At 41.0% G+C, this 27550-nt stretch overlaps 2 protein-coding genes across 3 annotated transcripts in view; both read left to right on the top strand.

Annotated features, from left to right (window-relative positions):
* The window catches only part of LOC112143415 (glutamate receptor ionotropic, NMDA 2D), a 62040-nt gene extending 53311 nt beyond the window's left edge, over positions 1-8729 (top strand). For both annotated transcript variants that reach the window (XM_024267365.2, XM_024267364.2), the window contains exon 16: positions 516-8729. In XM_024267365.2, the coding sequence (XP_024123133.1) occupies positions 516-3689 (3174 nt within the window). In that variant the 3' untranslated portion in view covers positions 3690-8729. The remainder of the gene's footprint in view (positions 1-515) is intronic.
* A 3457-nt stretch (positions 8730-12186) lies between these two features.
* Positions 12187-27550, top strand: part of prkcg (protein kinase C, gamma) — a gene marked incomplete in the record, with an annotated part of 34551 nt that continues 19187 nt past the window's right edge. The window contains 4 exon segments of the mRNA XM_024267366.2: positions 12187-21236; positions 21988-22311; positions 26864-26895; positions 27005-27087. Of these exon segments, the coding sequence (XP_024123134.1) occupies positions 22082-22311; positions 26864-26895; positions 27005-27087 (345 nt within the window).

Here is a 27550-nt window from a genome sequence, read left to right as displayed (position 1 = left end):
TTAAAGCTAAAATCTGTTTTTTTATGTTTTTTTTTTTTTTATTCATCAAAAAGGAAGCCTTCCACATTATACACAAGTGATGATTAAATTTAGTTGCCATTTGGGGAAGGTGTTTGTGTTTATAAAGTCTTAGTTCAGGCTAAAATTATTAAGTGACAAACCTCTTGCTTCCTAACTCCAAACAAGCAAACAACCATCTTACCAGATTTGGTATTGGCACCCATGACAAAATAATTAGAATAAAAACAATAATAATTAAGTATTTTTGCTCTTCCCAAGAAAAAAACTTTTTTTTTCTGTTTTATTCCTATTCCAAATCTCCCTCCTTTTTTCTACTTCACTTTACCAACACTTATACTGAAAGTTACAACTACAAAATATTCCTATTATCTTTGACAATATGTTGAAGTGCAATGTAACTTCAGTAAATCAGTCAAATAAAGCAACAACACCTTTTTATATGTTGGGTGTCCACTGACAAAAGCAATCTTGTTTTTTTTCTTTTCATGCATTAGGGCATGTATAGTTGCTGCAGCTTTGAGGATGAAACGGCACCAAGTGGAGCTAAATCTTTGCCTTCACATCACCACACTGCAATGGTTACAGTTTCATCTCAGCCACATGTTGTCTCAACATCTATGACGAACCCAGCTCTTGCCATGGCTCAACAGCAGCAACAACCCCAGCAGCAGCAGCAACCGCAGCCGGTCTACAAAACACCTCTACCAGGTTCTCCTCCCACCGTGTTGCATTCTGGGACAGCACTGGGTTCCTCCAGCAACCCCATCGCTGGTGCGCCCCTTCCTTGCTCCACTTTCTTGCCAAGGCCAGACCGTCGGCTGGCTGTGGTGGATCGCTGGAGACTGCCCAAAACTGTTGCAGCCACCAACCCCATGGCTGTACGAGGGGCCATCAATGACATGGGACCCTTTGCACAGAAAGTCCCACCGAACTGGGCTTCAGCGGCTGGAGGAGGTGGGGGGCTTGATGGCTATAAAAGATATTATGGTCCCATTGACCCTGAGGGACTGGGGCCCTGCATGGAGCAACAGGTAGGGACCCAGACCCCCAAGACTATGCCGAGGGGCCACCCCCAACCCCCTCCAGCTAGCGTGGCCTTCTTCTCAGAGAAGAACATGGATCATGGGGTGGGGAAGAAGGTTGTGGGAGGTGGCGGTGGAGGTCAGGGGAAAGGCACTGTTAAACCTCTGGGTACTCCCAGACTGCCTCCTAAGAGTCAGGCCCCCTTGCCTCCTACACCCCCACTGCCACACCCCTCTCCCCCTCTTCCTTCATCCTTCTGGAGAAAACGCAGGCCCAAAAAACCCAAAGAGCCTGGTGGACCACTCTACGAGAACATTCTACCTTTAGGACGAAGAGGAGGAGCACGAGATGGTGTCAGGGACGGAGGAGGGAGGAGGGCACGTCCTCTTTCTCCACCACTCTCACTTCCTGTACCAGTGCCGCTCAGTCCCTCCTACACTCCTCCTTCTCCCTCAGCATCCTTGCACTATACCTCCTCATCCGCTTCGTCAACCACCTCGTCCACGTCCTCTTCGTCATCTGCATCGTCGTCTCGCTCCTCGTCTCCCACGTATTCTTACAGCTCCTCCAGGAGTGCAGATGACAGAACTGGAGGACTAGATGGAGAAGATGATGATGACGAGGAGCTGACAGAAGAGTCAAGCCTTCTCCTTGGAAGAGGAAGAGAGAGGGAACGCTCAATCATCCGGCCTCGTTCCCTCAGCCACGGCCGCTTGCCACCCCCCATACCCCCCAGAAAACCACGCACATCCTGGGGTGACAGAGAAAGGGAACGAGAGCGGGAAAGAGGAGGTAGCCAGCTGTCCCAGCTCCAAGAGTGGTGGGCCAGCTGGAATGACAGGGACCGGCGTGGAAGTGTTGGAGATGCTGAGAGACAAAAAATGGTGAAGAGGAGGAGGAAAGAAAAAGAGAAAGAAAAGAAGAGAAAGAAAAAGAACAAAAAGAGAAAAAAGAGGGAAGAAAGAGAACGAGAGAGGGAGAGAGAGAGGAAGCGTAGGAAGGTGAAAAAGAAAAAGAAGGCGCTTAAAACTAAGAAGAGGAAGAAATCCATTGGGGGAAAACGGTCTGAGCCAGAGGAGGGAGATGTAGAACTGGAGAGAGAAGGAGAACCTGAGGGGGAGAGGGAAGGAGGAATACAAGACTACGCTTCCTTTTCTTCCCAGTATAGAAACACATTTGCAGAGAAAGGGCGGGACTCATGGGAAGGGGAAAGGGAGAGGAACAGGAGAGAGGGAGGAGAAGAGGGCATTGACAGGGAAGAGGAGGAAAGTAGAAGAAGCAGGGAGAGAAGGCCGAAATCTTCACATTCTCATTCCAGACATAACACCACCAGTAAGCGCTATCCCAACTTGAATAAACTTCCTGCATCTGTAAAATTTTGGGGAAATGGTAGAGGAGATGGGTCAAATGCTCATCCGTCATCCTTTCATCCACTTCTTCCATCTTCCAAGCGGAGAAGAGGTGGAAGAACCGATAGAGAAGACAGCAGTAAAGTTGGAGAGCGTCGTCCATTGTTAATGCGCTATGAAAAAGAGAAAGCGCAGACTAGAGAAGGGCTGTCCTTTCACGAATGGGACTCTGATGAAGAAGATGATGACGAAGAGGAGGAGAGGAATGACGCTAGAGAACGTTTGGAGGAGAGGGGAAGGAGAACAGGAAGGGGGACAGTTTCTGAGTCAGAGAGGGACAGGACCAGGCTAGAAGACAGTTACTCAGACGAGGGATCTTCAGGGGAATTTGGCCGTTTTGAAAGATACTGGGATGAAGGAGCAGGAGGTGGCACTGGAATAGGGGGCATAGGTGGAGGAGGCTGGTTCTTTGGTACTTACCCCTCCAGAGAGAAAGGAGGTAGTATCAACAGTCGAGATGATTCTTTACTGGGAACCAGAGCGGAGGGCTGGTTTGGAGGTGACTTTTGGGGCTCAGGGCCAGGTGTTGGTTGGGGATCTGGTGGAGGGAGTGGAGGGTTGGGCTCACAGTGGCCACCTCCTCCGGCAGCCTTTCCTCCTCCTAGGCGATACTGGTCTATGGACAAGATTCCTGTCAAAGGAGAGAAAAAGTTAAAAAGAGGAGGAGCCAAAAGCAAAGGGCGAAGTAGGGAATTGGGGGAAGAAGCAGGACGGTCAACAATGTGTTCCTGTAGTCTGTACCCCCACCCACATCCATACCCCCATCCTCATAGTCGGTCTCAAACCTCTCACTCCAAGAGAGGATCCTCAGCGCATTCCCATAGCCAAGAAGAGCTTATTCCCCACTGCCACAGCTTTAGCGGGGGTTCCCATCCTAAGTCTCTGCCTTCCAAACCAGATTCTAGTCAGGCCAAATCAGGCAGCCAGTCTAACCTCAGCCTCAGCACACAACCCACAGATCACCCACCACCACCCACACCATCATCACCACAACAGGCCACCTCTCTCCCAATGCCAATTCCTCCTCCTCCTTCCTCATCTTCCATCTCACCACCAGCAGGGGTAGGGATAGCAGGACAGGCTCAGGCTTCAGCCAGTGCCAAACTCCAGTATCAAAGACTGCGCTCTGTGCCACAGCCACGGAGGTTCTACTCTCCCCACCTGCCACTCAAAGCCAAGAGCTTGTGCTCACGCCGAGGATCGGCCCACTTTTCCAGCCTGGAAAGTGAGGTATGACAGGGGGAGAGGAGAGAGGGAGACGTGGGAGCGAGCACCAGTGCTATTGAAAACCATGGTACCGTGGCAGCTGGAGCCAGGGATAACACCAGAGAAATGGCTGCCCTGGTGGCCATTGGTAATCAATTAGCAACCATCACTACAGGAACTAATCTGGAAAGGAGTTACATTTCTAACTCCACTCTTGGAGAGAACAGTACCACCCACTCCATTGTGCGTGTTCTTGTGAGGGCGACCGTGAGAAGCCACACAAGGGTGAGGAGCTACATCCGCCTGGATGGCTCCAATGATGACGAGAGTGAAGGTGAGGTTGCATCACCTGGGACAACTTCCCCAGAACTTCTCCTCTGCTCAGAAATGAGCTTTGTGATGTCATCTTCGGTTCTCCTCCCCTCCCCGAGTAACAACTCTGGATAACAATAATCTCCAACCTGTGAGTAATGATGTCATGTTTGCATACACATGCATGCACACAAAGAAAATGCTCAAAACGTCTCCCTCCCTCTGGCTTTGAGAACACATCTCAGTGGGATAGGGAGAGGCCCACTTCTCCCAAAAGAGCAGTGTTTAGTCAATGGAGTCAGACTCCGTTCCCTCATTGGGCTGTTGGCTTTTGAACTGGACACTGCTTCTCGGTGTTAGAGAGACTTCTCCTTTTTCTTCCCTTTTTTAAATCAGTTGATATGAAAAGCAATGCAGTCACCTCTCTCATGCACTGTCTGCCTGATCACCTTTCAAAGAACAGAGAGGACAGTGCTACTTATTTGCCCTTTGACCTCATGGCGCCATCAGTCCCATCTAGCTCTACCCCAGGACCATCTATTTGATGTCATGTTTTCCTAGAAACTCTTTTAATCAGTTGGTCAACTGAGTTGGAGCTCATCATGTCTTCACTGGTCCAGTGGCAAGTTGAATCTGAACAACGCTCTAAACGTTAATAAGAGAAGTTACAACAAGAACGACATAGACGTGTAGCAGAACTTCCTTTCATGTCTGTCTTTGCTTTTCTTATTGAGACTTCTCTTCCCATTCTTTGTTTTTACTCTGTCAATATGTTTCTCTGACTGTAGTAGTGTTTAATCAAAGAGGAGTCTGGATGTGGCTAGTGTTGGAAGTGGGAATGATCTAATAGCATTGCCAAATTTTTACTGATGATCTTTGAATGGAGATGAAATAAAACCTTATCTTTTCTTATCCAACTCTAATTCAGCCTTTTATATGTAGATCAGGAAGTGTTGCAGTATCTGTAATTGGCACTAGATGGCTGCAAAATACTCAAATAAGCTTTTGAGATGTGTGTGAGATTTGTGGTAAGTCCAATAATTGAAAGTGAAACTCTAGACTCTATTATTGCCACAGCAAATTCAAAAGGTTAGGATTTATCTAGAGGTAAAAACAAAAAAAAATGTTTGAGCCCATTGATTCTTTAGTGCCATAGCTGAGTTTGTGGATGATGGATTATGTGAAGCACAATTCCTCTGTGTACTTTTCTGATGTGTGCCAGAGCACAATCTCAAGGCTTCTTTACTGATACCATTATTTACTAGATGAAGTAATGTCGCTGCTGTGAACCGTTAAGGTCATTATAAGCCAGATCTAAATACGTCAATGTCAAGACATCTTTCCAGAGCTAATACTTTCACTCATGACTTCATTTGGCAAATAAGACTGAACAACATACTGTGAATGTTTTGAGGTGCACATGCAGTAACTGACACTTTACTGAGTGCAGTCAGTGATAACTCCTTTTATCAAGATTATCAGATGACTGTTTGACTTTGAGCAATATTCCCACCCTCAATGTGACAGCGAAGCAGTGGCAGATCCTTTTGGTGTTTTGCTTCATGGTATAAAATTAGATCAGGGTCAGATGTTCAGTTTATTTAATTCATTTCTCGCTGGTAGGGTGTATTTCAGCTAATTTGGTTGAATGTGAGAGTAATAAACGGACACAATTGTCAGCACCCAATAAACGGTAACTAACGTCACTATTAAAATGCTACATATTAAAGATTGAACAGTAATATGTAGCCTCATGTTTTGTGCCAAAAAGCCATCTTCTGTGTAATCTGTGCCAACATTTCTCACACTAAGACCAGCCACAGCCCAGCTCTTCTTCTAATGTAGTTGAATGTAGCGTTGACATGATGTAGCAAAAGAACATCTACTTTCTTTGTAGCTCTTTGGATGCTATTCACAATGGCTAGAAGGAGGGGGTAGGGGGCTGATTTGGTATCTGAGGGGCTGTGCGTTGTGTTTGTGCATGTCGTCACAGATCGAAGGGTTAGTCGACCTTCTCGCTTCCCCTTTTTTCACTCCTCTGCCCTTCTTAAGGCCAGACTGTACCTTTCAACTGCCCACGGATTGCTTTTTTTTCCCCCCTTGAGCCTGCGTGGGGCAATTTTTTTAAACTGTTTTTTAAAGAAATGCTTTTACCATTTCCTGTCCTTTGAAAATCCCCACACACATTGCATGCTTAGCTGAATGAAATCACCATGATTTATAGTTGGAGAGATGTGTAGATTAATTATAACTTATGCTTGGGAACCAGGACGGCCAATCGTACAGCAACTGTATGATTGTTTTTGTCATTTTCCACCAACTAACAGGGCTTAAACCTGGTGTGTCATTAAGCATTATTAGTTTCTATTGAGGCGCTAATACTTAAGTCTGTGACTGCATGAACAGAAGTGACTCTTGACAACCCTCTAGCTTTTTTTGGTTCATTTAATTTTATGCTGAGAAAAAAAATATATTGAAATATACTATGTTTTTGAGAATGTACCATGTTATACTGTGATTTAACTGAGATATTTTATTGTATTCAATCATCATTTGAATTCTATCATTTATCTATAAAGAACTATATATGTACAAATAAATATATGCATATATATACATACAGGTATATATATATATATTAGTTAAGTTTGGTATATTTGGAGGAAGTGTTAGATGAAATAGTTTTAAATGTTTTAGCTTTGTAGCAATTCTAGACACAAAAATCATTTTTCAATTTTGATTCCTCCTATATGACTGTGAAGACATTAGTGCCTGTGACAAAAAAGACAAGTAAAAGTCAAAACTCTATTCATCTGTATCTACTCTAGCTGTCACTCCTCTGGTACTACCTAACATAACAGTTTGGCATTCACTGCTTTTACACATCAATATGTTTCTGTCACTCTTTTTTTTCTGCTACTCTCCTCAAAGGTTCTTTCTCCTCGTTTTTTAAGATGAACTAATAATCATCCTCTGTTTTTATTTTGAAACTGCTGATACCCGGTGGTAACATTCCTTAGTTGGATATCTCATCCAGTGCCCTTTTCATTTGATCATGTTCTGTTCCGTTTCACTTAGCAAAAAAACAGAGACCAGTAGATACTGTGTTCTTGCTCTTTTTGACTGATTGTTGATGACGATGATGATCAAATTATTGACTAAAGAAATAATTTATGAACAATGTTACTATTACTGATGTGACTGAAGTGTGTATCCAATGACCACACCACTGTAGCAAGTCTGGGCTGTACCACACCACCAGCGAGCAAGCGGGGCCACAGTTGCTATGGTGTTGCCATGGCGTTTTAAGGGCGTTGCCATGGTGTTCCCTGTACCGCTACCACCTGGTGCCTGCTGGGTAATATAGCATAATTTCATTGGCTTCTCCCAAGATACTGGTCAAATATCAGCCATTGGTCCAGATCGAATGAATGGGGAGGGAAATATTGTAGAAAAATTGGTTTGTGAGGAATGCTGATGGACAAACTGGCAGCGACTCGTCTGCTGTCAATACTGATCTAGACTGGACTGGCTCGGCTCGAAATGGCTTGATGCGAAGTTGATTAAACTACCACCTGAACTGTGTGTTATTTCTTGTGGCTGAATCTCACTAACAGCTTGAAATAAGATGGGATGGAGGAGCTTTTCTTCCTCTAAACTTGTGCATGTCTTTAGCGTTAAAGATAAGTGATTCGTATTATTAATGTTGACAGGAAAAATGATGTATTGCGTGAGCACAATTCATCCGCCCACCGCAGCGTAACTGCAGTACTTTTCCTTTTACTTGATTTTTCATCTTCAACGACTTCTGAAAAATGCACACATCGACACATTAGCTGTGCGTGGATACTTACCACACACTGCACATTTCAACCAGCCGTTCATTCTCATGTTTCTTAATCTGGCACTGATTTCCTACCCGCTTTCATTTCTCCAAAAAGTATCTTTTTTTAAAGACTTTTCCTACCAAAAGGACATTCACCACGACTGTTCTGCATGTTAGCCACTGTCCGCCTGCATTATGAACTTTCCCCTCTGCTTCACACGGTCCTCCTTTTTCCTTTCGCATCAATCCCTGCTTAGGGCAGTGAGGTCCAATTTGTCTTACTTACTTTGCCTACTTGCTTCTCCTTCCATTTCCCCCCTTGATAATGACCTTCTTTCATTTATTATATTTTTCTTTGGTAAAAGGCATGTACTGAATATTCCAGTCCAGTCTAGTACAGTGTGCTCGAGGAAACTCTTGGCCTGTTTGTAAGTGATCCTGGTGCAGCCGACTCCCTCTCCTCACTGGCCCAAGACCTGACAACCAATATGTGTGGTGCTCCAGAATTCAAACAGGGTCCTCATTGGCTTTAATGGCCATGAATTATATCAAGGAAATACAGGAGTGTCACACGTAGCATCAATCAAGTCTATGGCCTGCAGGTTGCACTATGAAAACCAGACTACCACAGTGTTAGGGCGCATATACCCACAGAAACCAGTGTGTGTGTGTGAGAGAGAGAGCTCTCAGCATCTTTGTGGGGCCCAGTTCTGTTCCAGTAACCTTGCCAACACTACAGGCCTACTTACAAGTCGCTGAGGCAGGTTGCTTGTAGGGTGATGTTGTTTCTAGCCCAGACTGGTCTGGTCTATGCCCTGATTTCAATGTGTTAGTTTATTTGACATTGTCTGTCTGGGGTGGGGCTGGATGGTCAGTGCTGCACTTACTTCCTGAAAAAAACTGCTTCATAAAATATGATTCTCTTTAATTAATGCCAGTGGTACTGTGTCTCTTTCCAACTGCTTTGTCACAAATGTGATCATAAGTAAGGCTTTGGCGTTACTTTCGTTTGTGTATTTAACCTTGTTAAAATATTCCCCATCCATTGTATGACTCAATCAGACCTCCCTATAGAAGAATGTCTGCAATGAAAGCATATATTATCTGCTCTTTTGACAGTGTGTGTGTTTGTGTGAGTTTGTGCACGCCTGCTTTCAAACATTTCTCTGAGGGTTCTCAGTTCTTGTCAGAATTCTGGCTTGATTTGGCCTGAGTGCATAATCCCCTTTTCTTCACCCTCAAAGAGAGCAACACACCTAATTCTCTGCCTGCACTGAGACTCTGCCTGCACATCAAACAAGTCAGGTTCAAACTCAACACTCCTATAATATACAGGTGAGCTTTTTTGGAACAAAGCAGAAGCTTACTCCTCTTTTAAGGGTCACACATACATGCATGAAAGTATTTACGGTTTATTTTGGTGTATGCTTGTCTTTTTTCTTGTTTTTCTTAATTTTTTTTTTTTTTTTAATGAAGCTGGACATATAAGTCTTTGGTATTTCTTAAAGCAGAAACAGCATTTTCCTAAAACTTAAATACCTGACACATCGAGTGGATGTCAAATAGGTTTTATTGTACTCCCTTTGTGGTTGCGATTCGCTAATTGGCTATGCTTTGTCAATGTGATGGGTTAACAGCTAATTGCATTGTGAGGCTTGTGTGTGTACATGCAGTAATGACTTAACGCTCTAATAAGATTGAGTTACAGGCAGCTGGATCATCCTTACACTGATCTAAGGTCAGTGTTATGCTGTTCTATATAATGACTCTAATGAAAGACTGAAGGAGATAAACGTGTCCTTGATCTCCTATCAAGAATCTGCATCCCTTTCTCTTTGTTGTATTATTTTCCTTCAAACATTCACATATCTGCAGGGATTTTTATTTGAAAAAGGTGTGTTGTATTAGACTTGCTGCATGGTTCCATATTGCATTCTTAAATATGTATGTTCTGAACCGGTGGATTGATGAGCATCTACCAACCTCTGCTCTCCACCTGGTTCTCTTTCCCTTTAATTTCCCGTCCTCCGCCTGCTACACAACCTCCCAATTCTCTGTCACCCTTGTTCCAACTCTACGGTTACACGGCATTATCACACGTACGCCGTGGCCTCACACACATACGTTCATAAACAGTGTGCGGGAATGAAAGGAGTGTGCAGCGTCCCTGCTGAGGTGCAGCAGATTGATCCTGTACTGATCTTCCTCTGGCTCCCTGGGGATTTGTAACGCATGTCTGCAGTGCAGGGCTTAACACGATCTCTCACTCTCTCTGTCTTGGTCTCTCTCATTCTGCCTCTGCATAATTTGCCTCTATCTCTTCACCCTCTATTTTTCTATTAATATTTTTCCCATCAAATTTATGACTTTTTCTTATCACTTTTCATTTTTTAGCTTCTCTTTCCAAACAGTCCATTTTTATTAAATTGTGTTTCTAAACCTTTCCCCTCTAGTTACAATGGAAGATATTGGTAATAATAATTATAACACACATTTCAGCAAATTTAAATATTGGAATAATGTATGTTTTTAGGTTTTTATACTCCATCATGCTCTTGGATTTTCACACGTGTGGACCATGCATTGAGGGAGTTCTGCATCTCTTTCATCATCCATGCAGAGCCGCAGGCTTCTACAACTCATTAGCTTGATCTGTGGAGTTAAAAAAAACATCCACACATCCTTTTATCTCATTTATTTTCTTTTTTCCAGCAACTCAACCAATCTCCTGCTTCCGTCGTTTCACAGGAGCCACATCGGCTCCTGATCGGGGTAAATGAGCTGACTGACCCACAGATGATACCAAGAATCTGTTTGCAGGAGAGAGACATTGAGACAGAAACCTTCTGTGCAAATGGCTGCTGCTTTTCCCTCTGTGTTCGTCTAAGTCTTTGCATTTAATGCACCTGCAGAATTGGTACTAAAGCAAACTGCATGTTTTCTTCCTTAGTTTTTTCAAGGCAATGTAAGTGGCATGAGTGTTTACACAAATACATAAATGCTAATTTTAAGACAAACAAGAACTATTTAATTAAATTAACACACATACACACACAGACACAAATGGGGAAGCAGTGTGCTCTTTATGTTGATTTAGATCATTGTGTTTAATGCTGAAACGGGCTCAGGATACTTGTTGAAGACAAGACAGCCAAATGGGATTAGATATACCATAATCATAAATTCAATCAAGCATTAAAGCAGCAACAACAAACAACTCGATAAGGGCTTTTGATTTATTTATTTATTTTTTTGGTCTATGAACGACTAGTTCTGTGAGGAATGGAAAATTGGCCATCCCAATTTCCCATCGCCTGAGGTGATATCTTAACAAGGGCTTGTTATTCCAAGAAATTCCATTTGCATGAAGCTTATTTAAGAGTAGAATAAATACTTTATTACTTGTTATTGTTAATTTTTAATATTTTGCTTGAAAAACTAAGTGAACAAAGAAAGAATAATTATTTTTTCTTGTTTCCAAAACCCTCTTCCCACAAAACAAAACGAAGTCATTAAAAAAATTCACATTCTTTGAATGCACTCGCAACCACAGAAGGTTTAAGTTTGCTTCATTGTGCCACGGGTTTGTTTGAAGAGGCACTTCCACTATATAGGACACAATAATTATTCACACTACATCCATGTTTGGGTCCTTGTGTGTGTGTGACTGTGTCTAATACCACCTGCCCAAGTGGGAATTCATCCTGGAAACTAGGATGAAAATTAAGATATTCTCAGACGTTACCTTGTTCTCCCTTTGCCTCATTATCCAATCGCCTCCTGTTCTTCTGAATCCCCTGCCCTTCTCTTTCATCTGTTCCCCTGAGCACATTTTGTTCACAACCTTCTTTTCCTCCCTGCAGCAATAAGAGAGCTTCGCCAGCGCACAGCTGAGGCTTTGAGTTCTTGTTGGTATTTTGCACATACTATTGTAAAACCTTCCAAAGCACGTCTGTTTTATTCACAAAAGTGAGTGATCTCACTTTGGCCATTTGTCCCAATTTGAATTCTCTCAAGGTCTAATGAATTCAGGAGACAGGGTCTGACACATGTAGGTTTCCTTGCTGTTTTAGTATCTTAACACCAGAAAAACAACCAGAAATATATCCAGACATCACTGATTTGTAAATGTTAAACTCTGTGTTTTCCATAATCTCAGAATTTGATTGCAATTTCTTATGAATAAAAAAAGGACTTATATTCAACATTTCTTTCCACTGACAAAAATAAAATATATATTTTTAAAAAAAGAACAAAAGTGGACCACTCCTCCCAACAAATAATTGTTTGAAAGCAATCGCAAATGTTGGTCCAGTTGTAAGAAATAATGTTTAAATTCTTGCTCCTAAACACACTGAGGGGTATATCTCTGAATGGAAAATTTGTTGAGTTTTTGGGGAAACAAGAAACCTGAAAATAAAATGTATCTAGATCACAAAACGTAACTTAATCTAAGCCACCAAAGCCATAAAAATGAAATTAAATAAGCATCAATCCTCACTTACGTTCCCTTATGGTGACTGACTTAAGGAAAAAGTTTTGGCCCCTTTGGTCTCAGTTTTGCTTTTTTGGCTGGAAAATCTGGACTTTGCCTACGGTCACATGTCCTAAAATGCCTCCATGTTGCAATCTAAAGGCACACTTTTCAGCAAGTTTGGCAGGTGGCTACGCGGCAGCTTTTGTAATCGGGAGGCGACAGTCACATTTATACATGCTGTGCAATTGAAGAAAAAGTTAAGAAAAAGTTAGAATTTTATGTTTCTCTATGACCCTCTCAGTGAGGGTCGGATCATTGGCCAGCAGCAGCTCTGATTGGACGATGTGTAAATGTCTCTGGACGGCGGCCTCTTTATTAAGTGCCACCGGCTGCTAGCGGGCCATTCTGCTCGCCTTACGGTCGCCTGACTGTCACCGTCATTGCATTCATGACCACGTCGAATCTTAAAGATTCTGCTGATCCCTCCCATCACACGGTGGCTGTTGTATTTGTGACCGCTGTATTTGATAGATATTATTCATCTCTCATGTACTAATGTCTGCCAAGAAAGCAGAAAAAGAACTGGTATTTTCTCTGGATTCAAACCAGTGTATTTTTTTTTTTTTTTTTTTTAATTCACAAACTGAACTAAACAGACTTTGGAGGTAAATAAAAATACACTCAGACTCAAGATGTTGCTGCAAGCTGCCATTTCAGCTGTGCGGCTATAAAATCAGGATTTGAGGCTAAGCTTTAAGAGGATGACCAAAATGTTTGAATATGGAAATGCCAAGTTTTCCTCTTCAACAATAACAAATGGTCTGGAATTTTACTTTATCGTTAGTCAGCCGAGTGAGATTGGTTTCCTTTTTTCTCCAAGTTATCTAACACAGGTGGTATTTCTGTCTGTAATATTTAGTCTTTTAGTGCAAACTGATCAGATCTTATAGTTATTAGGTAGAAATCGACCCAAAGAAATAAATGTGGCCAAAACAGAAAAAAGTTTATTTTATTTATATGAATTTCAAAGCTATAAAAAAGCAACAAATTATGCATGTTGGCAAGTATTTCTGTACCACTGATCAGTTACAAAACATCCAAAAAGAGACACAAAACCCAGAATATCAGTGGTTGTCATGTGATGCAGCACAGAATTACAAATGAAGTCTTGGCTGGGGTTTTGAACTTCTCACTAATTTATTTTTTTTCTCACAAAAAAGAAAAAGATGGAAAATGTTTGGACAGTTGTGACACTCTTCCCACGAGAGATCTCATTAGTTACAGCCCTTTTTCTACAACAATGCTGAAGTGCTCTAGAAAAGTGCATACAACAGTGGTAATATTGACATAGACAGACAGTGAAGGTTATCTGAGGATGCATCCTGATAGTACTTTTGTGCTGTGATGACTGTGTAAATCTAACTTTTGTCTGAAGTATGAAGCCCCAGTGTCTTCCTGTGGTCTTTACTCACCACATTTTTTTGTGTATCTGAGCCTTAATGTTCAACAAAATGCTCAGTTTATCACAAAAAATATTATATGAAAAATAGTTCTGGCATTTAAGTCTGTGCAGTGGCTGTGTTTAAATGGAACAAAAGATCAAGTAAGGGCCTGATAGTCGAGGTATATACATTCTGGTGACCTGAGACTAGTTAAAGTGTATTTATCATACATTTGTTGACCTGTGGGTCTGTCAGCTTAAGTTTAGCCTTCCTGAAGTCGCTCTGAAGGTTGCCCTAGAATTGCTGTAAAAGCAGAGCCACATTCTAAAAGTAGAAGCTGAAGATGTTCAATGATCCATGGTTAACCGTTCCTCAAACACTTCTCAGCTGCAGCACAATCGCAATTCAAATCAGGATATGCGTAATTGTCTGAGTGCAATTATATCCCAGCGTGTGTGTTTAAAACAGTCATGCAGTTCAGATGATTCCCCCTCAAATCAAATCTTTATGATTTTCATTAAAGTTTTGATGTGTTTATGATGGGTTTTATGTTAGAATGAGAGAAAGGGACTGATGCTCAGACACACCTGAATAAGCAGAGTGGGGACTTTATATCTGTCGCCAAAATCACGGTAAATGTTTTAAACATGTGGTAAAGGTATTTGAAGAGATTAAAATGGAAACTATCCAAGTCACAATTCCAAACAAATATCACTTCCTGCTGGTAAATTTGTGGCAGCGTGTGTATTCTACATACAAAACAGGCATTACAAGTTATACCAGATTGATCTTTGACCAATCAGAGACTCGAATTGGCAGTAATGTACTCTATGAACTCATGGAGGTGTCAAACGTTTGAAAATTGATCATGGAGGACAAATTAACAACATTTGTGTTTAGCTAGAGTTAGATGGCACCAAATCTTTAATATATTGGAATAGAGCTGTGAAACTAAAAAAAAGTCTGGAGCAAGACTCCCAAGAATTACACAGCTCTGACATATTGCACCGAGCTTTTTCCAACTGTAGGTGGTGGACATGTGTGAGAAAACAGTAGAAATAGTAGAAGAATCCTCTCCCTCTTTGTCCAGCGTGAACACCATGGGCTGGCGCTCTCAAGAAGGTGTGATTAGCGTGTTCAAACATGACTGATGTGAGCGGATCATCACAGAGAGTGCCACTCTCATTATATAATCGCTCAAATGTGTCGTTGTATTCTTATAATGGACCTTAGCTAAAAGTTAACACTAGAAAATATATGTTAAATTTTAGGCTACGGTTTAACATTTGGTTTAGGAGCTTTTCTTTTTCTCATTTTGGCAAATCAAAGATTATTTTTTTTAGATGTGCTTTCCATCTGCTAAAAAAATAAATAAATTGGAAATCCTTTTTTCTGCTCCTTTATGTTGTGTTCAGTATCATCATCCTTGGAACCCTGAGTCTGCAGCCAGGTCTCATCAATGAGCGGTCCTTATAGAGGTGTAATGATCAATCGATATATCCAAGAAGATCAATCTGTCTGAGGCGAGTTGTTAATTAAATCAAATTGACAAACCATTTTAAAATCATATAAAAATAAAGTAAGTCGGTTCTAATCAATTTAGGAAAATACCATTTCGTTTGAGGCACTGTAGGTTTATTTTGCTATTACGTAAAAAAACAACCATATGCCATCACAGCGGGCAACACACGTGATGACAGCAAAAAATGATCAAGTCAACATTACAGTCCAATGTGTGGAAGCTATTGGATTTATCAACCACAAATTATGATATGAATTGAATCAAAAATGAACTGTTACACTTCTTAGTCCTAAGCAGTTCTGGGCTCTTCTCTTCTACATGATTTGTTCTAGTTTTGTTTTTTTTTAATATCATATTTATAGACTTTGGGAAGTGTGCTTGAGCAATTTAATTTGTTGTGCCAGCACTGACCCTGCAGTCTAAGTTTTGTTTGTTTTTTGGACAAACTGCATACATGCCGATCACAATTGTTTTGGATGCATCTAATGTAGACTGGCTCACAAACATTGACGTTTTTGTTTGTGTCTGTTGTCATCTGGCCAGATTTTGGTTCATTTCTCAGCTGATCGTTGGTTTGAAACTTGTTGATTTGCCTGTCTCAATAATTGTGAAATATTTAATCTTCCAAAAACACAAATAAATTCTAATTCAATCTTTCTTCATCCAATCATCCATTATCTTCACCTGCCTCCTGTGTAGGGTTAAAGGAGTTACCTGAGCCTCTCCCATCTACAAGCACAGGATTAGCAGGATTAGGGATGTAATATTAATTTTAACAATGATTTAGATTTATATTTATTTCAAACATGTAAAGAAAAAATACAAAGCATAAAACAGGGTAAAAAAAAAACAATACAATCTCCATTTGTAAAGAAAAAGTCAGCAACTAAAATAAACCCACTGTCCCTCAGTCTAAATGGTATTTTCCAATATTGATATAATCAATTTATTTCATTTTATGAATGAATGAATGAATGAAATGGTTTATCTCAAGCAATCAGGTCACATTACATGACATATCACTAAATGAATCACAAGTAGATCGCTTGAAAGGGAGTGGAAGGAAGTGAACTTATATAATCCCACCCCAACTCGACCACACCAGTTTCTCTACGTGAATTATCAATATCCGGTTCAGGACTTAATATCAAATATTAATAGATTCGATCTTCCATGAGTTGTAGTAGCGGTGTTAACTTAGCTTGAAGTTCCAGCAGAGCTGCTAGCTTAGATTCAGAGAGAAGTGCCGGGGTTAACGGTTTTGAGCTCTGCCAGATCGGCTTCAAGATTTTTCTTTAGTGCCATGTTCAACTTCCCTCGTTGTTGAGGAGAGTTGGAGACACGCGTCTGCTCGTGACTCAGAACCGGAAAACTTTTAAATGATTTTAAAACGATATAGGTCAATTTAATTAATAATTTGCCTCAGAAAAATCAATTTAGTTGGATTGTAGGAATACAAATCGATTCATTGATTAAGTGGAGCAGTTTTTACATCCCTTGAACAGTAAATATAAAAAGGACCAGATAAAATTCAAACCAGGATCACCTTAATGTAAAGACATAATTCAAATGACTAAATTTAACAGCTAAGATATTCTGACACAAAAATAGGTTCAAGCATGTTTTAAAAGTACATGAATAAAAAAAGTACTGGCTCAACACACCGATGTGTTATTCCTGTCATCTTACAGGTGTATAAACCTCTGCCATGTCTATTTGATGTGTTCCCCTTTTTGTTCATTTGTTTTTATCATACTAGCAAAAATTGTTGCCACAAAAGTAAAAAGAAAAACAAGTCAGCAATGTAAAAAAAACAAAAAAAAAACAGCAGGCTTATTTACCCCAGCATTGAGAGTTCGAAGCCGTGTTGACAGACCTTCATCGCCTGCCAAATGTTTCATCTGAGTGGTGTGAAGGTTTTCTCCTACAATCCAAACACACAGTGGACCGCTCTTCATGTAAAGAAAAGCAAACAGAATTGCTTCCCGAAAGAAAAGCAGTGCTGCCAAACCGAGCCGGCGTGGTTCGAGGCAGACACATTTAATTGGCACGTGTGATTACCACAGACACCGCTTCGTTTCTGATTCCACAAACAACAGTTAGGCGAGTCAATTTGCTTTAATTTCATTGGAGGAGAAAAGCCAGCCTGTCAGGATGAAGCTGCTGCTTGGTGGGAATGAGTGCTCGTTAGACGGCAATGAATGCTCATAATTGGCAAACTGCTCATTGCTCTAGCTCAAAAAAGACCCCATCAGTGGAGAATTTTCTGTTTCATTAAGTCATGGTCAGAAATAATAGGCTTGGCACAAGCAGATGGAGAAAAAAAAAGAAAAGAGACAAAATGGCTAAATTCTACTCTTAATCTTGCCGCCCAATCTGGAAGTATTTTAAGTCTGTGTGTAACATATTTTTAATAATTAATTTTTTACTCCTAAAAGATCACTACCCCCACTACCATATCATGCACAAACACTGCAAAGCATGCTCCTATGGGCATGCAAGAGCACTGCGATGGAGAGCCACAAGTGTTGACTCATCTTGCGTCTTTGTGAGCCATTGTGTTGTCGTTCTCAGTGCGCTACTCTGAATGCTGCATTCACAGCTGGTATTTTTCTGGCTCTCTCACTATGCAGGGACATCTCCCTCATTTATTTCTGACAGCAGAACGAGAGCATGACTCATCTGAGATAAAGGCTGGCGAGGAGTTAGTCTTAAGGGCCAGAAAGCAACAACAGAAAGCAAAGGTCTGGTGTTGGTTTGTGTGGAAAAGGCTCCTATCATTTCCAATCAGCTGCCACTTCTGCATGACTAATGCTGAAATTATACATATCATTGTCAGATGGAGCATGGTCACACAGCTGTTTTTTTTTTTGCCATGGCGATAGCCTCTAACACACATGCACACACTTCTGCACGCTAGCTCATTCTTATCTGGCTGGCTTGACACCATTTTGCTCTCTAACAATATTGCTAATTATAATTGTTAATTAATTTTCTGCCAGTGTCCTCATCAGGAGACTAATAACCTACATTTCCATTAATTAGACCTTCGACCTTTCACGCTCTCTCTTAGTCTCCCTGTCCCACACCAATCCACCCCATCATCCCATACCTGCTTTCCTCTCTGCATCTGCCTGCTGCTCTCATCCAGATCGCCCCAAACCCAACATTACTATTTTATCTCTGAGTACTGGGATGTTTATTTCTGGCTTTGAAAAGATATTGCAACATGTCTACAATGTAAAACAGTAGAAATATTGTCTCTTGTAAATTTAGTCTTTGTCTTCAGTTCAGGTGAGATGAGATCATTGACTGTATATGAGAACTGAACTGAGTGACCCCTCCCCCATGGCGTTCCAAACAGGAAGTATCTGCTGGCTCCAAAAAGCCCATGACTTCCATTGAGTCAGTTGTTACTCAGACGTTATATTTATAACAGTTCTTGCTAATCCTAATTTTCTCACAAGATTTTTTCTGTAGTGCAAGTTATTAAAGTCATAAATCGGAGTATGTGATGTCACGTGGAATTTTCAAAGCAATTGATTGACTGATTCTCCTGAGCCCGCTGTCAAGTTGAAGGGGTGTGGCCTTCCAACACACTCACTCCTGATTGGCGAGAGTTGAAATGTTTACAGATTCTGACAAATCCCTACTTAGTGACAATTCCTGGTTCCAACATGGCTGCAAGGAAAAGGTGTTAGAGCAGGAAGTAAGTCATTTTCTATTGGTGATGTCACACTCACTAGGTCCAGTTCTCATCTATGCAGTCAGTGCTATAGCTTGTTGCTGCCATAAGCCTCATAGTAAAAAGTATGAAATTATAAGCAAGATTTTGCTTAAGAATCTGAACATTTACATCCCAGAAAGGTCATCTAATGTAACTGAAACCTGATTTGATTATGTTTTTAAATTATTCAACTTATCCAAATGAAAAAACAAAGCAAAAAGACAGAAAAGTAATAGATGTGTTGCTGCGCTCTAAATCTATCCTACTCTTTATATGCTTGTTCTTTAAAAAACACATTTGTAGAATAGCCTGATCTTCTTTTATTTAATAAAATAACACTTTATAAACAGATACATTAATGACACCGTGATGACGAGAAAATAAACCACAAAAGAAAAGTTGCAGCTTATAACTGATGAAAAAGATGTGCAAACACACTAATGTTTCTAAAGCTGTTTCTGAACAAACCACTATTGAATGTATCTGGCACGGTAGAGGAGGTATGATAATTTGTGCTCTTTTTGCTGTCATAGGGCCAATTTCAAATATTTGAGGGAGAAACATGAGGGCAGCTTGGTAATGCAACACCACTCTGCTCCAAATCCTAATAGTGATGATGTCTCTCATGATTTTCAGGGCATAGGACTCATGCTTGAACAGAAATGTGCTAATACCAGGCATGTATCGTCATGTTTTAGAACAGCAGCATGGTTCTGGCTTTGCTAGTCGCTTCACATTACATCAAGATAATTGAGCAGACAGGCCATCTTTCAATTCCTCAAATGATAATAGTTCATTAAAAAATGCTAATTGGCCTCAAATTGATTCAGGAACTTTACAAGATGGACTTGAATTTGCTTAAAGACCTACTCTGTGTGTTTTTGGTGTTCTTGTAGGATTTTTCTCTTGAAGGACATATATAAAATGGCTTAAAATGAAAAATTATTTTTCCGAGTATTTATTTAGTCTTTATTATAATATTATTATATATGTTTTGCCATCATTACTTTGAAGATTTTGAAATAAAATGTTTATCAATGGATGCCAGACTGGGTTTTTACGACAAGCAAAACACAAAAAATTGTTTTAATGGCAACGATGTAGAAAGTTTTTCAAATCAGGGGTGATTTCAGTTTTTAAAAACTAGTATTTCTATGATTTGTGTTGCTTTGTTGTTGCTGTTTTGATATTCATTAAGATTTTTGTAATTCACTATTTCCAAGTGTTTTATCTCAAATAATATTTAGGCCAATAAGTGTTATGAGTTCCTGCCCCCCCCCCATGTGACGAGCTGCCATGTGTGTGGGAATTTGTGAGCGAATGCGTGCGTATGTGCGAGTAATCAACAAACAACTTCTCTCTCACGGAAACTACCCTTCCCATCAGACTTGGCTGACCTGGTTTCAACATGGAGTAGAGCAGTGATATTATGGCATCACTTGCTCTGATCTCAGATCACTGAAATGCCTAAGACGTCTTGGAGCTGCACTGCTGCAGAATCAACAGAGCTGTTTATTTTACAGGCCCGTTGATCCCTTGGTGGTTTGGGTTCTTTGCTAACTTCTGTTTATTTCCAGTCTTAGCGGATCATTTCTTGGACTCTCCACCTTTGAGGTTCCTTTCTTTCACCCGTGAACACTCCCTCTGTTTCCCCTATCTTCTCCCTCTGGCGTACGAGGAAGAGGCAGACAGTTGGCACTTGCATGTCCATACTGTACTGACTGTGGCAAAATGGCAGCTTCTCTCTCATCGTCCTCCTTCCTTTACCTCACTCACCCTCTCCTGAGAGAAGTAACCCAGATTTCAAAATGAATCGCCGCCTATTCCCCTCAATCTTTCTCCTCTCTCTCTGTTACTTTATTTTTTCCTCACTGTCTCTCTCTCCACCTCTCTTCTTCTTCTTCCTCGTAAAAACAGAATCAATCTTGGAAAGAGAATACCACCTCTGTCTCTTCCTCCTCCTCATCCTTTTTTTTTCTGGGTTAACGGAGATATAGCGATGCACTCCGCCGCTATCTTTGGGTCTCAGAAACTTGAATTTTAACTGGTTTTGCTTGTTTTTAATGTTACAACCCTGTTTTTTTATATTTTTTTCATAGGTTTATTTTTGTTGTCAGCTTTTTTGAGCTTTGCAGTGTTTTACTTCTTTTCGGAGGTGAGCAGCTACAGGTGGGCCCCTCTTTATTTGTCAAACCGAGAGGGAAGGAGGAGACGGGGAGAGGACTGCCTTTTATTCTGGATTTGTTTTGGATTTCCTCTCACTCACAGCAGGTATTATGTGTTTAATATGTATATTAAATATGGATATTTTTTGCTATAATTTTGATTGTACATGTTGTTCCTGCGTACTCTTTGAATGCTTTCGTCTGTTCTCTTTTGTGATCATTTTGTTTCTTTGCAAATGCTTTATGTCTCCAGCTTAATCTTTAGAAATTGGCTTTGGATGTTCATATTTTTATTTATTTTTTTGGTTTTAAATTTATCCTTTCTGGTTCCTTGATAATAATCTTTTTGTGTGCGTACATGTCCATGTTATTCTGGTTCAAACTTTTCTGCCGAAATGGGTCTAACTGCTAATAAGGACAAGCAGGAAAATGAGAGGATGCTCTGATACTGGAGCAGCTGGTGGGGGTGTTGTTCACATGGCAACAGGAGTTGGTTGACATAAGGACCACAGGGTGGGTGGGGGGCAGACGTAGCTGGCAGGAAAAATCGAGATATAAGGGGGTACAGCGGGATGGACACCCAGTATGTGGGACACACTCTGGAAACAGCACATCGTTCCCACACAGTAGGTGGGAGAGCCGCTTAATGTTTTGGAAATTCTCAGGAGTTTTCTGCAACTTCTGCTTTTACGGCTCTTTTTTTTCTCCCTCCTCTCTCCGTCACATCACTGCTTCGCTGCTCCCTACCCTTCATGCCGTGTGCCATTAATACAACCGCTGTCTCCACTGTGACCCATTACACTTCTCATCCATCCTCCTTTTCTCCTCCTCCTCTTTTACCCTCTCCCATGTTCAAGGTCCTTTTCCAGCACAGCTCCGAGGCCTGTGTACTGACTGCTACCTTCCACCCCCACTCTCCCTCCTCCTGCTTTTCCACATCCTCCAGGCATAATGTCTACCCCAGTGTCCCCTTCACCTTCCCTCTCTCCACTGACACTGGCCTCCCCTACGTCTGCAAGCTCCCCTCTGCCGTCGCCCCTCTCCCCTCCTCCCAGGGTGCCGGTGTTCCAGAGGAAGGGAGCCCTCAAACACAAACGGGTCGTGGAGGTGAAAGACCATCAGTTCACGGCACGATTCTTCAAGCAGCCCACCTTCTGCAGCCACTGCACTGACTTCATTTGGTAACGCATAAACTCACTGACTCCTTGCACACTGACACAACCACGCCAGTTCACACGCCGCCGCCCCCCACCCGGTGTCCCACGACAACGTCAAGTGCCGACGTTGACCATAATTTTTCTCTCCCACCAAATCCAGCTGCCTGCTGGAGATACGGCTCACACAAACCTGATGAGATGACACAGCCTAACCTCCACCCTGCTGCCCACACAATGGTGGAGTTGTGCACTACACCACACACAGGATCAGTAACGCAAATACAGTATTTGCATAAATGCTCATATTTAGAAAAATCACTTACATGTAGCTCAGATACTCATAGAGAACCCATAACCAGCCAGCAGAGGGTAAAAAAATATTTAACAAAAGTTGAACTAATGAACCTGACTTCATTATGTTCCCTCAAAAATGCAGGCTAAAATAAAATAAAATAAAAACTTGTCTGCAAAGCTGCTTGTTGGACAAACTATCTTCTTGAGAAAAATAGTTTACCTCCAAACTAAACAGTAAATAAAGCTTTAGTATAAACTCTGTGTTGCTGACACGCTCACACAGATGTTTCAGATAAAACACAGTTTTGTGCTCGCCTGTTCAGTCTAGTGACCACGGCATCTCCGCGTGTTTAAGTCATTGTGTGTAGAAGTGGCTGCGTGTTTGGACATATGGCGGAGATGTACCATATGCCGGATTCAGAGTGCTGTATGCGCCAACAGCCTCTGGGTATCTTTCAGGACCTTTTTTTCCAACTGGCTGCTGTCATAGTCGTGGTGGCGGCACTTAATTCAGGGTGAAAACTCCCTTCCTTCACACAAGATGTCAGAGCAGCAGCCCCCACTTTGGTATTTGAAGCCCCTGGGATAATGTCAGATTAATTAAAGATTAAGAGACGATGGATCCAATTTGTAAATGTAAATACCTTGCTTATTAAGTTAAAGTAATAATAGAAAATAGCTTGTAGCTTTTTAGACTCCAAATCTTAATGCTGTATTAAAAACAATTAATTTACTACAACAAGTCATCTGCTGAAAACTCCTCCTGATGTTCAAAGTACATTAATTCAGTATATTTATTTACAAAGTTGCTGTTTTGAATCAGTACATGGGTGAACATTTAGAAAATGCACAAGGAACCTAAACTTTCTGATTTCATAGTATTAAACTACACCAAAAAAGATGCTAATAACCTATAACTGTAAATATCTGTTAAAAGTGCTTTCTAAGAAAAGTAGGTATCATTATGTTCACTTGTGTATCTAAATGTAATAAATGCTGCCTCTCCCAACAGAAAGCAAAGACAAAAATCTAAACAGTTTTAGCTATTTATAGTTTCTAATTATTTTGTTTTAAACTATTTTACCCTTTCTTAGGTCAGGGATCATTCCAGAATTAAACAACATTTTATGTCCCACCCATTGAGTTTAATGCTGCATTCACATTAGCAGCGATTAGTGTAGTAATGGCGTCAATGTTAAGTTGATGCACAGATGCAATCTGAGGTCCTGTGGTGCAACGACGCTGATGCAGCGTGTCAACCAATCAAGGACTCAGCTTTGAAAACGTGGCTTTTTTAGTGACTGAATCAAAAGGTAAAATAAAAAATCCAATATGGCCGCTCAATATGGGGATTTTCGTCCTGATCCTCCATCCATCCGGGGTCGCCAGAGACTGACCCGGTTACTGCTGGGTGAAGGCAGGATACACCTTGGACAGGTCATAGAGCCCCGTGGAACTGGGGAGACCGTGCACGCTACGCTAACCAGCCGCCCGTTGGAGAGCGTAGTGAGCTAGCGAGCGCCGCTGCCCAGTGTCCGGCAGTCCAGCCAGTCCCTGAGCAGCAGAGCTCACTATCACCAGCTCTATCGACTTATGATGTTTTTTCTTGTTTTCATCAAGACAATTATAAAAAGATCCTCCAGATTTATTTATATTTTCCCCCTCTTGGGTATTGCTCAAATTGGTCCAGAGACAGACGGAAGTAACTCTCTCCTGCTCTCACTGCAGGAGTGAAGTACACCACACCGGAACAGACTCCGACATGGCGACATGCTTGCCGATGCGTCTGTAGGGATCTCCAAAACATTTAAACCTAAGCCACTCCCTCAACATCATCTATGTTTTCCATGACGTGGCAATGAATAAAGTATGACAACTTTGTGGGTTACTCCTTGGCCAGGAAGTCAAAGTGTTGCAGAAAATAAAGCACTTCAAAGAGAATTTGCAGACGCAAATTTGATGCACGAATCGTGTCTGGTGTGAATGCAGCATTAGAGAACTGGACTGAGCGATCCCTCCCACCTGCGTTCTGAACAGAAAGTACCCGCTGGTTCCAAGAAGCCAAAATATTGTAGACTTCTATTGAGAAATGAACAGCTACTGCTCAGTCATTCAGTGTCAGAATAACCATTCTTGCTCTGCTTCCTTTTTACAACATGTTCTTGCAAATCCAAATCTTGTTTTTTGTATTATTATTATTTTTTTTTAAATCCTAAGTTATTTAAGTTATACACTGGCCAATCAGAAGACCTAATAAAATCATGTGGTCCCTGCTGGCCTCCATGTCAAACATTTGATTGACAGATTTTCCCAAGCCCACTTTCAGTGGAAGGGGTGTGGACTTCCAACAAGCTCACTCCTGATTGGTGACAGTAGTTGCCATTGAAACACCGACTGAGACGGAGTCAATCACTACTTACTAACCTCACCTGGTTCCCAATGGCGGGATCTATTGTGAAAAAAGACAAATAAATTGGCTTCATTTTGCTGGAGCTGGGAGGAAGCCACTTTCTATGGGTCAGGTTACGCTCACCCAGTCCAGTTCTCATTTACAGTCAATGGTCACATCCATCAAATTTCAAATAATCTACACACAAAATACTAAAATGTGCAGTTTCTGAGTAAATGTACTTACCTGAGACCAAATTTATATATAAAAATAAAAAACTAGGAGAAAAGAATATTTGAAAATAGATTTAAAATATAATTGAACCTAGAGTACCCCTTAAAGTTCTTTTTTTCTATCTCCCATCTATCCAAAATGAGTCTCAAATAAAATACTTAAAATTATATTTAAATGTATTTCTTTCTCGTTTTTGTGGAAGGAATGTCCCATAAAGGCAATAGCACTTCGACAGCAGTTCATGTTGTAATTTCAGTTAAATAAAGCAAAATAGTTTCATTTTTATATAGAAGATACTCAAATAAATAAATACAGAACAACTTAAATTAACGTCACCTTGGTAGACATAACCAAAACATTTTTTAAAAAGTAAATGGTTGTAATCCTTGTTTTTTCACTGACACTGAATCAGTTTTGATCTATTAGTATCAAAGTTTTCTAAAATGAGTCTTTAGTTTGTTTTGTGCTCATATTTTAATTGACTGTGTGACTGTGCCGTGACAAAATTCTTAATCTAATCTAAATCTTTTTCAAAACAAATGACTAATTACTAGGGTAGCACTTTAGCAGATTAAAATTAAAACGGAATCAAATTCAAATTCTTATAAATCCCTTTTAAATTAAAAAAGAAAAGAAAAGAAAAGATGACAGATAACTCTGCATCAATGTTTTTTATCTTAACTTTAACAAAAGGAATAATTAAACTTGGTATTTTACATAGTAGTTTATAAATAGCTTCAGCATTTACTGTTATTACTCTTTTGACTAAAATCATTTCATTTTTCCTAAACCAATTTTTATTAAAGTTTTAAACTGAACATCTTTGTGGGGGTTTTTTATTGTTAATTTTATTGTTCCTGAATGGATTCTAAATGTGTTCAATATCCCATTCAATATGTATTTAATGAACTGAATGCATCCATCTGAACACAGTCTTCTCGGCCTGTACGCCCCCCCTGGCAGTTTTTAGCAGCTCTGTCTCTGGTTGTCTTGTGCTCTCTGCTGGTCAGGAAGCAGTACTGGTCCTTCCTGCTCCTGACTGCAGACACAGACTTCTGTTGCATGTTGATTAAGGATCAGATCACCCTCTGCAGCACATCTTTAATTATTAATCAGCCAGATGGTGAACTGATTGTAGATCGCTGATTATGGTCAGTTTTCTATGAAGCCCTGAGCATCTCCAGCGTGCTTGTAGCAGAGCTGTTGGTCATGTTTCACTCCCCTGACTTTCCAGACCTCCTACACAAAGTGAATTCACAATAACAAAGCTGCTGAGCAGACACTTTAGTCAATCAATGGCTTTAATTATTCAATTAAGGCTTAAAGCAGAGACTGGAATGTGACCAACACTGCAACGCTTGAGAAACAAACGGTGTGTGTGCACGTGCACGCGTGTGCTAGACCAGGTCAGCAGTGTTTCCTCGAGAAGAACACCTAAATGCCACACATAATGATTTTGTTTTTTAAAGTGTTAGTGTAACAAAGGTTGTGTGTTTTTTGAACAAGTAGTGTTGATTTCCAGCTTGTGCTTGCATGGTCTTAATACAGCGCAGTGTAATGCAAAGGCACTATCTCTGCTGCAGAAGCAACATTTTTTTCCTCTCAGAGGAACAGAGAAGATTGTTTTTGTTTCTTAATCCACGGGCATTTCTCCTTCAGGGGTATTGGAAAGCAAGGATTCCAGTGTCAAGGTACAGATAAGCTTTTGTGTTAATTCTATTTTTCTGCCAAACAACAATTTTTTTGGATGCATTTCTCAGCAAAAACATTTTGGAAATCTCCTTTTTTTCTTTCTCTCAGTTTGCAGTTTTGTAGTCCACAAAAGATGCCACGAGTTTGTGACCTTCACCTGTCCTGGCTCTGTGGCGGCCCCCAGACCTGACGTAAGCATGCCTATGGATGCATCTGTCACAGCACGTTCTCCATCTCCAGCCAGATTTACACCATCTCCGTCGCATTTAGCCTTTTCGCTCATTCCCAGTGACTCGTGCGCATGAGTCATCTGTCAGTTCACGCACCCTTTGCTTCGCGCAGCCTCGTCTCATCTCTGTTGTCTACACTCATCCAACAAGAGCGACGAGATGCGGGGAGCTGGAGATAGAGGCACAGGTGGAGGGTGGAGAGGACTGATAAGAGGGGGAATTAGAGGAGGAAGAGACTGATCAACCTTCCTCTGTATTCAGGGAGATTTCCTCCTTCCTCCTGTTTTTCCTGCTGTGGTTTTTTTCCCCTCAAATACTTAGAAATTGAGATCAAAGGGAAAACAACATGGCTAGCTGGTTTAGCTTCCATTGAGCTAAGACGCGCTTCCAGCTGTTCGAGCCTGGATAACAGGTCTGAGATCAG

This window comes from Oryzias melastigma, linkage group LG16, assembly GCF_002922805.2.
Source record: "Oryzias melastigma strain HK-1 linkage group LG16, ASM292280v2, whole genome shotgun sequence".
Taxonomy (NCBI): Eukaryota; Metazoa; Chordata; class Actinopteri; order Beloniformes; family Adrianichthyidae; genus Oryzias; species Oryzias melastigma.
The sequence above is the reverse complement of the archived record's forward strand: the minus strand, read 5'-3'. Positions and strand labels throughout refer to the sequence as shown.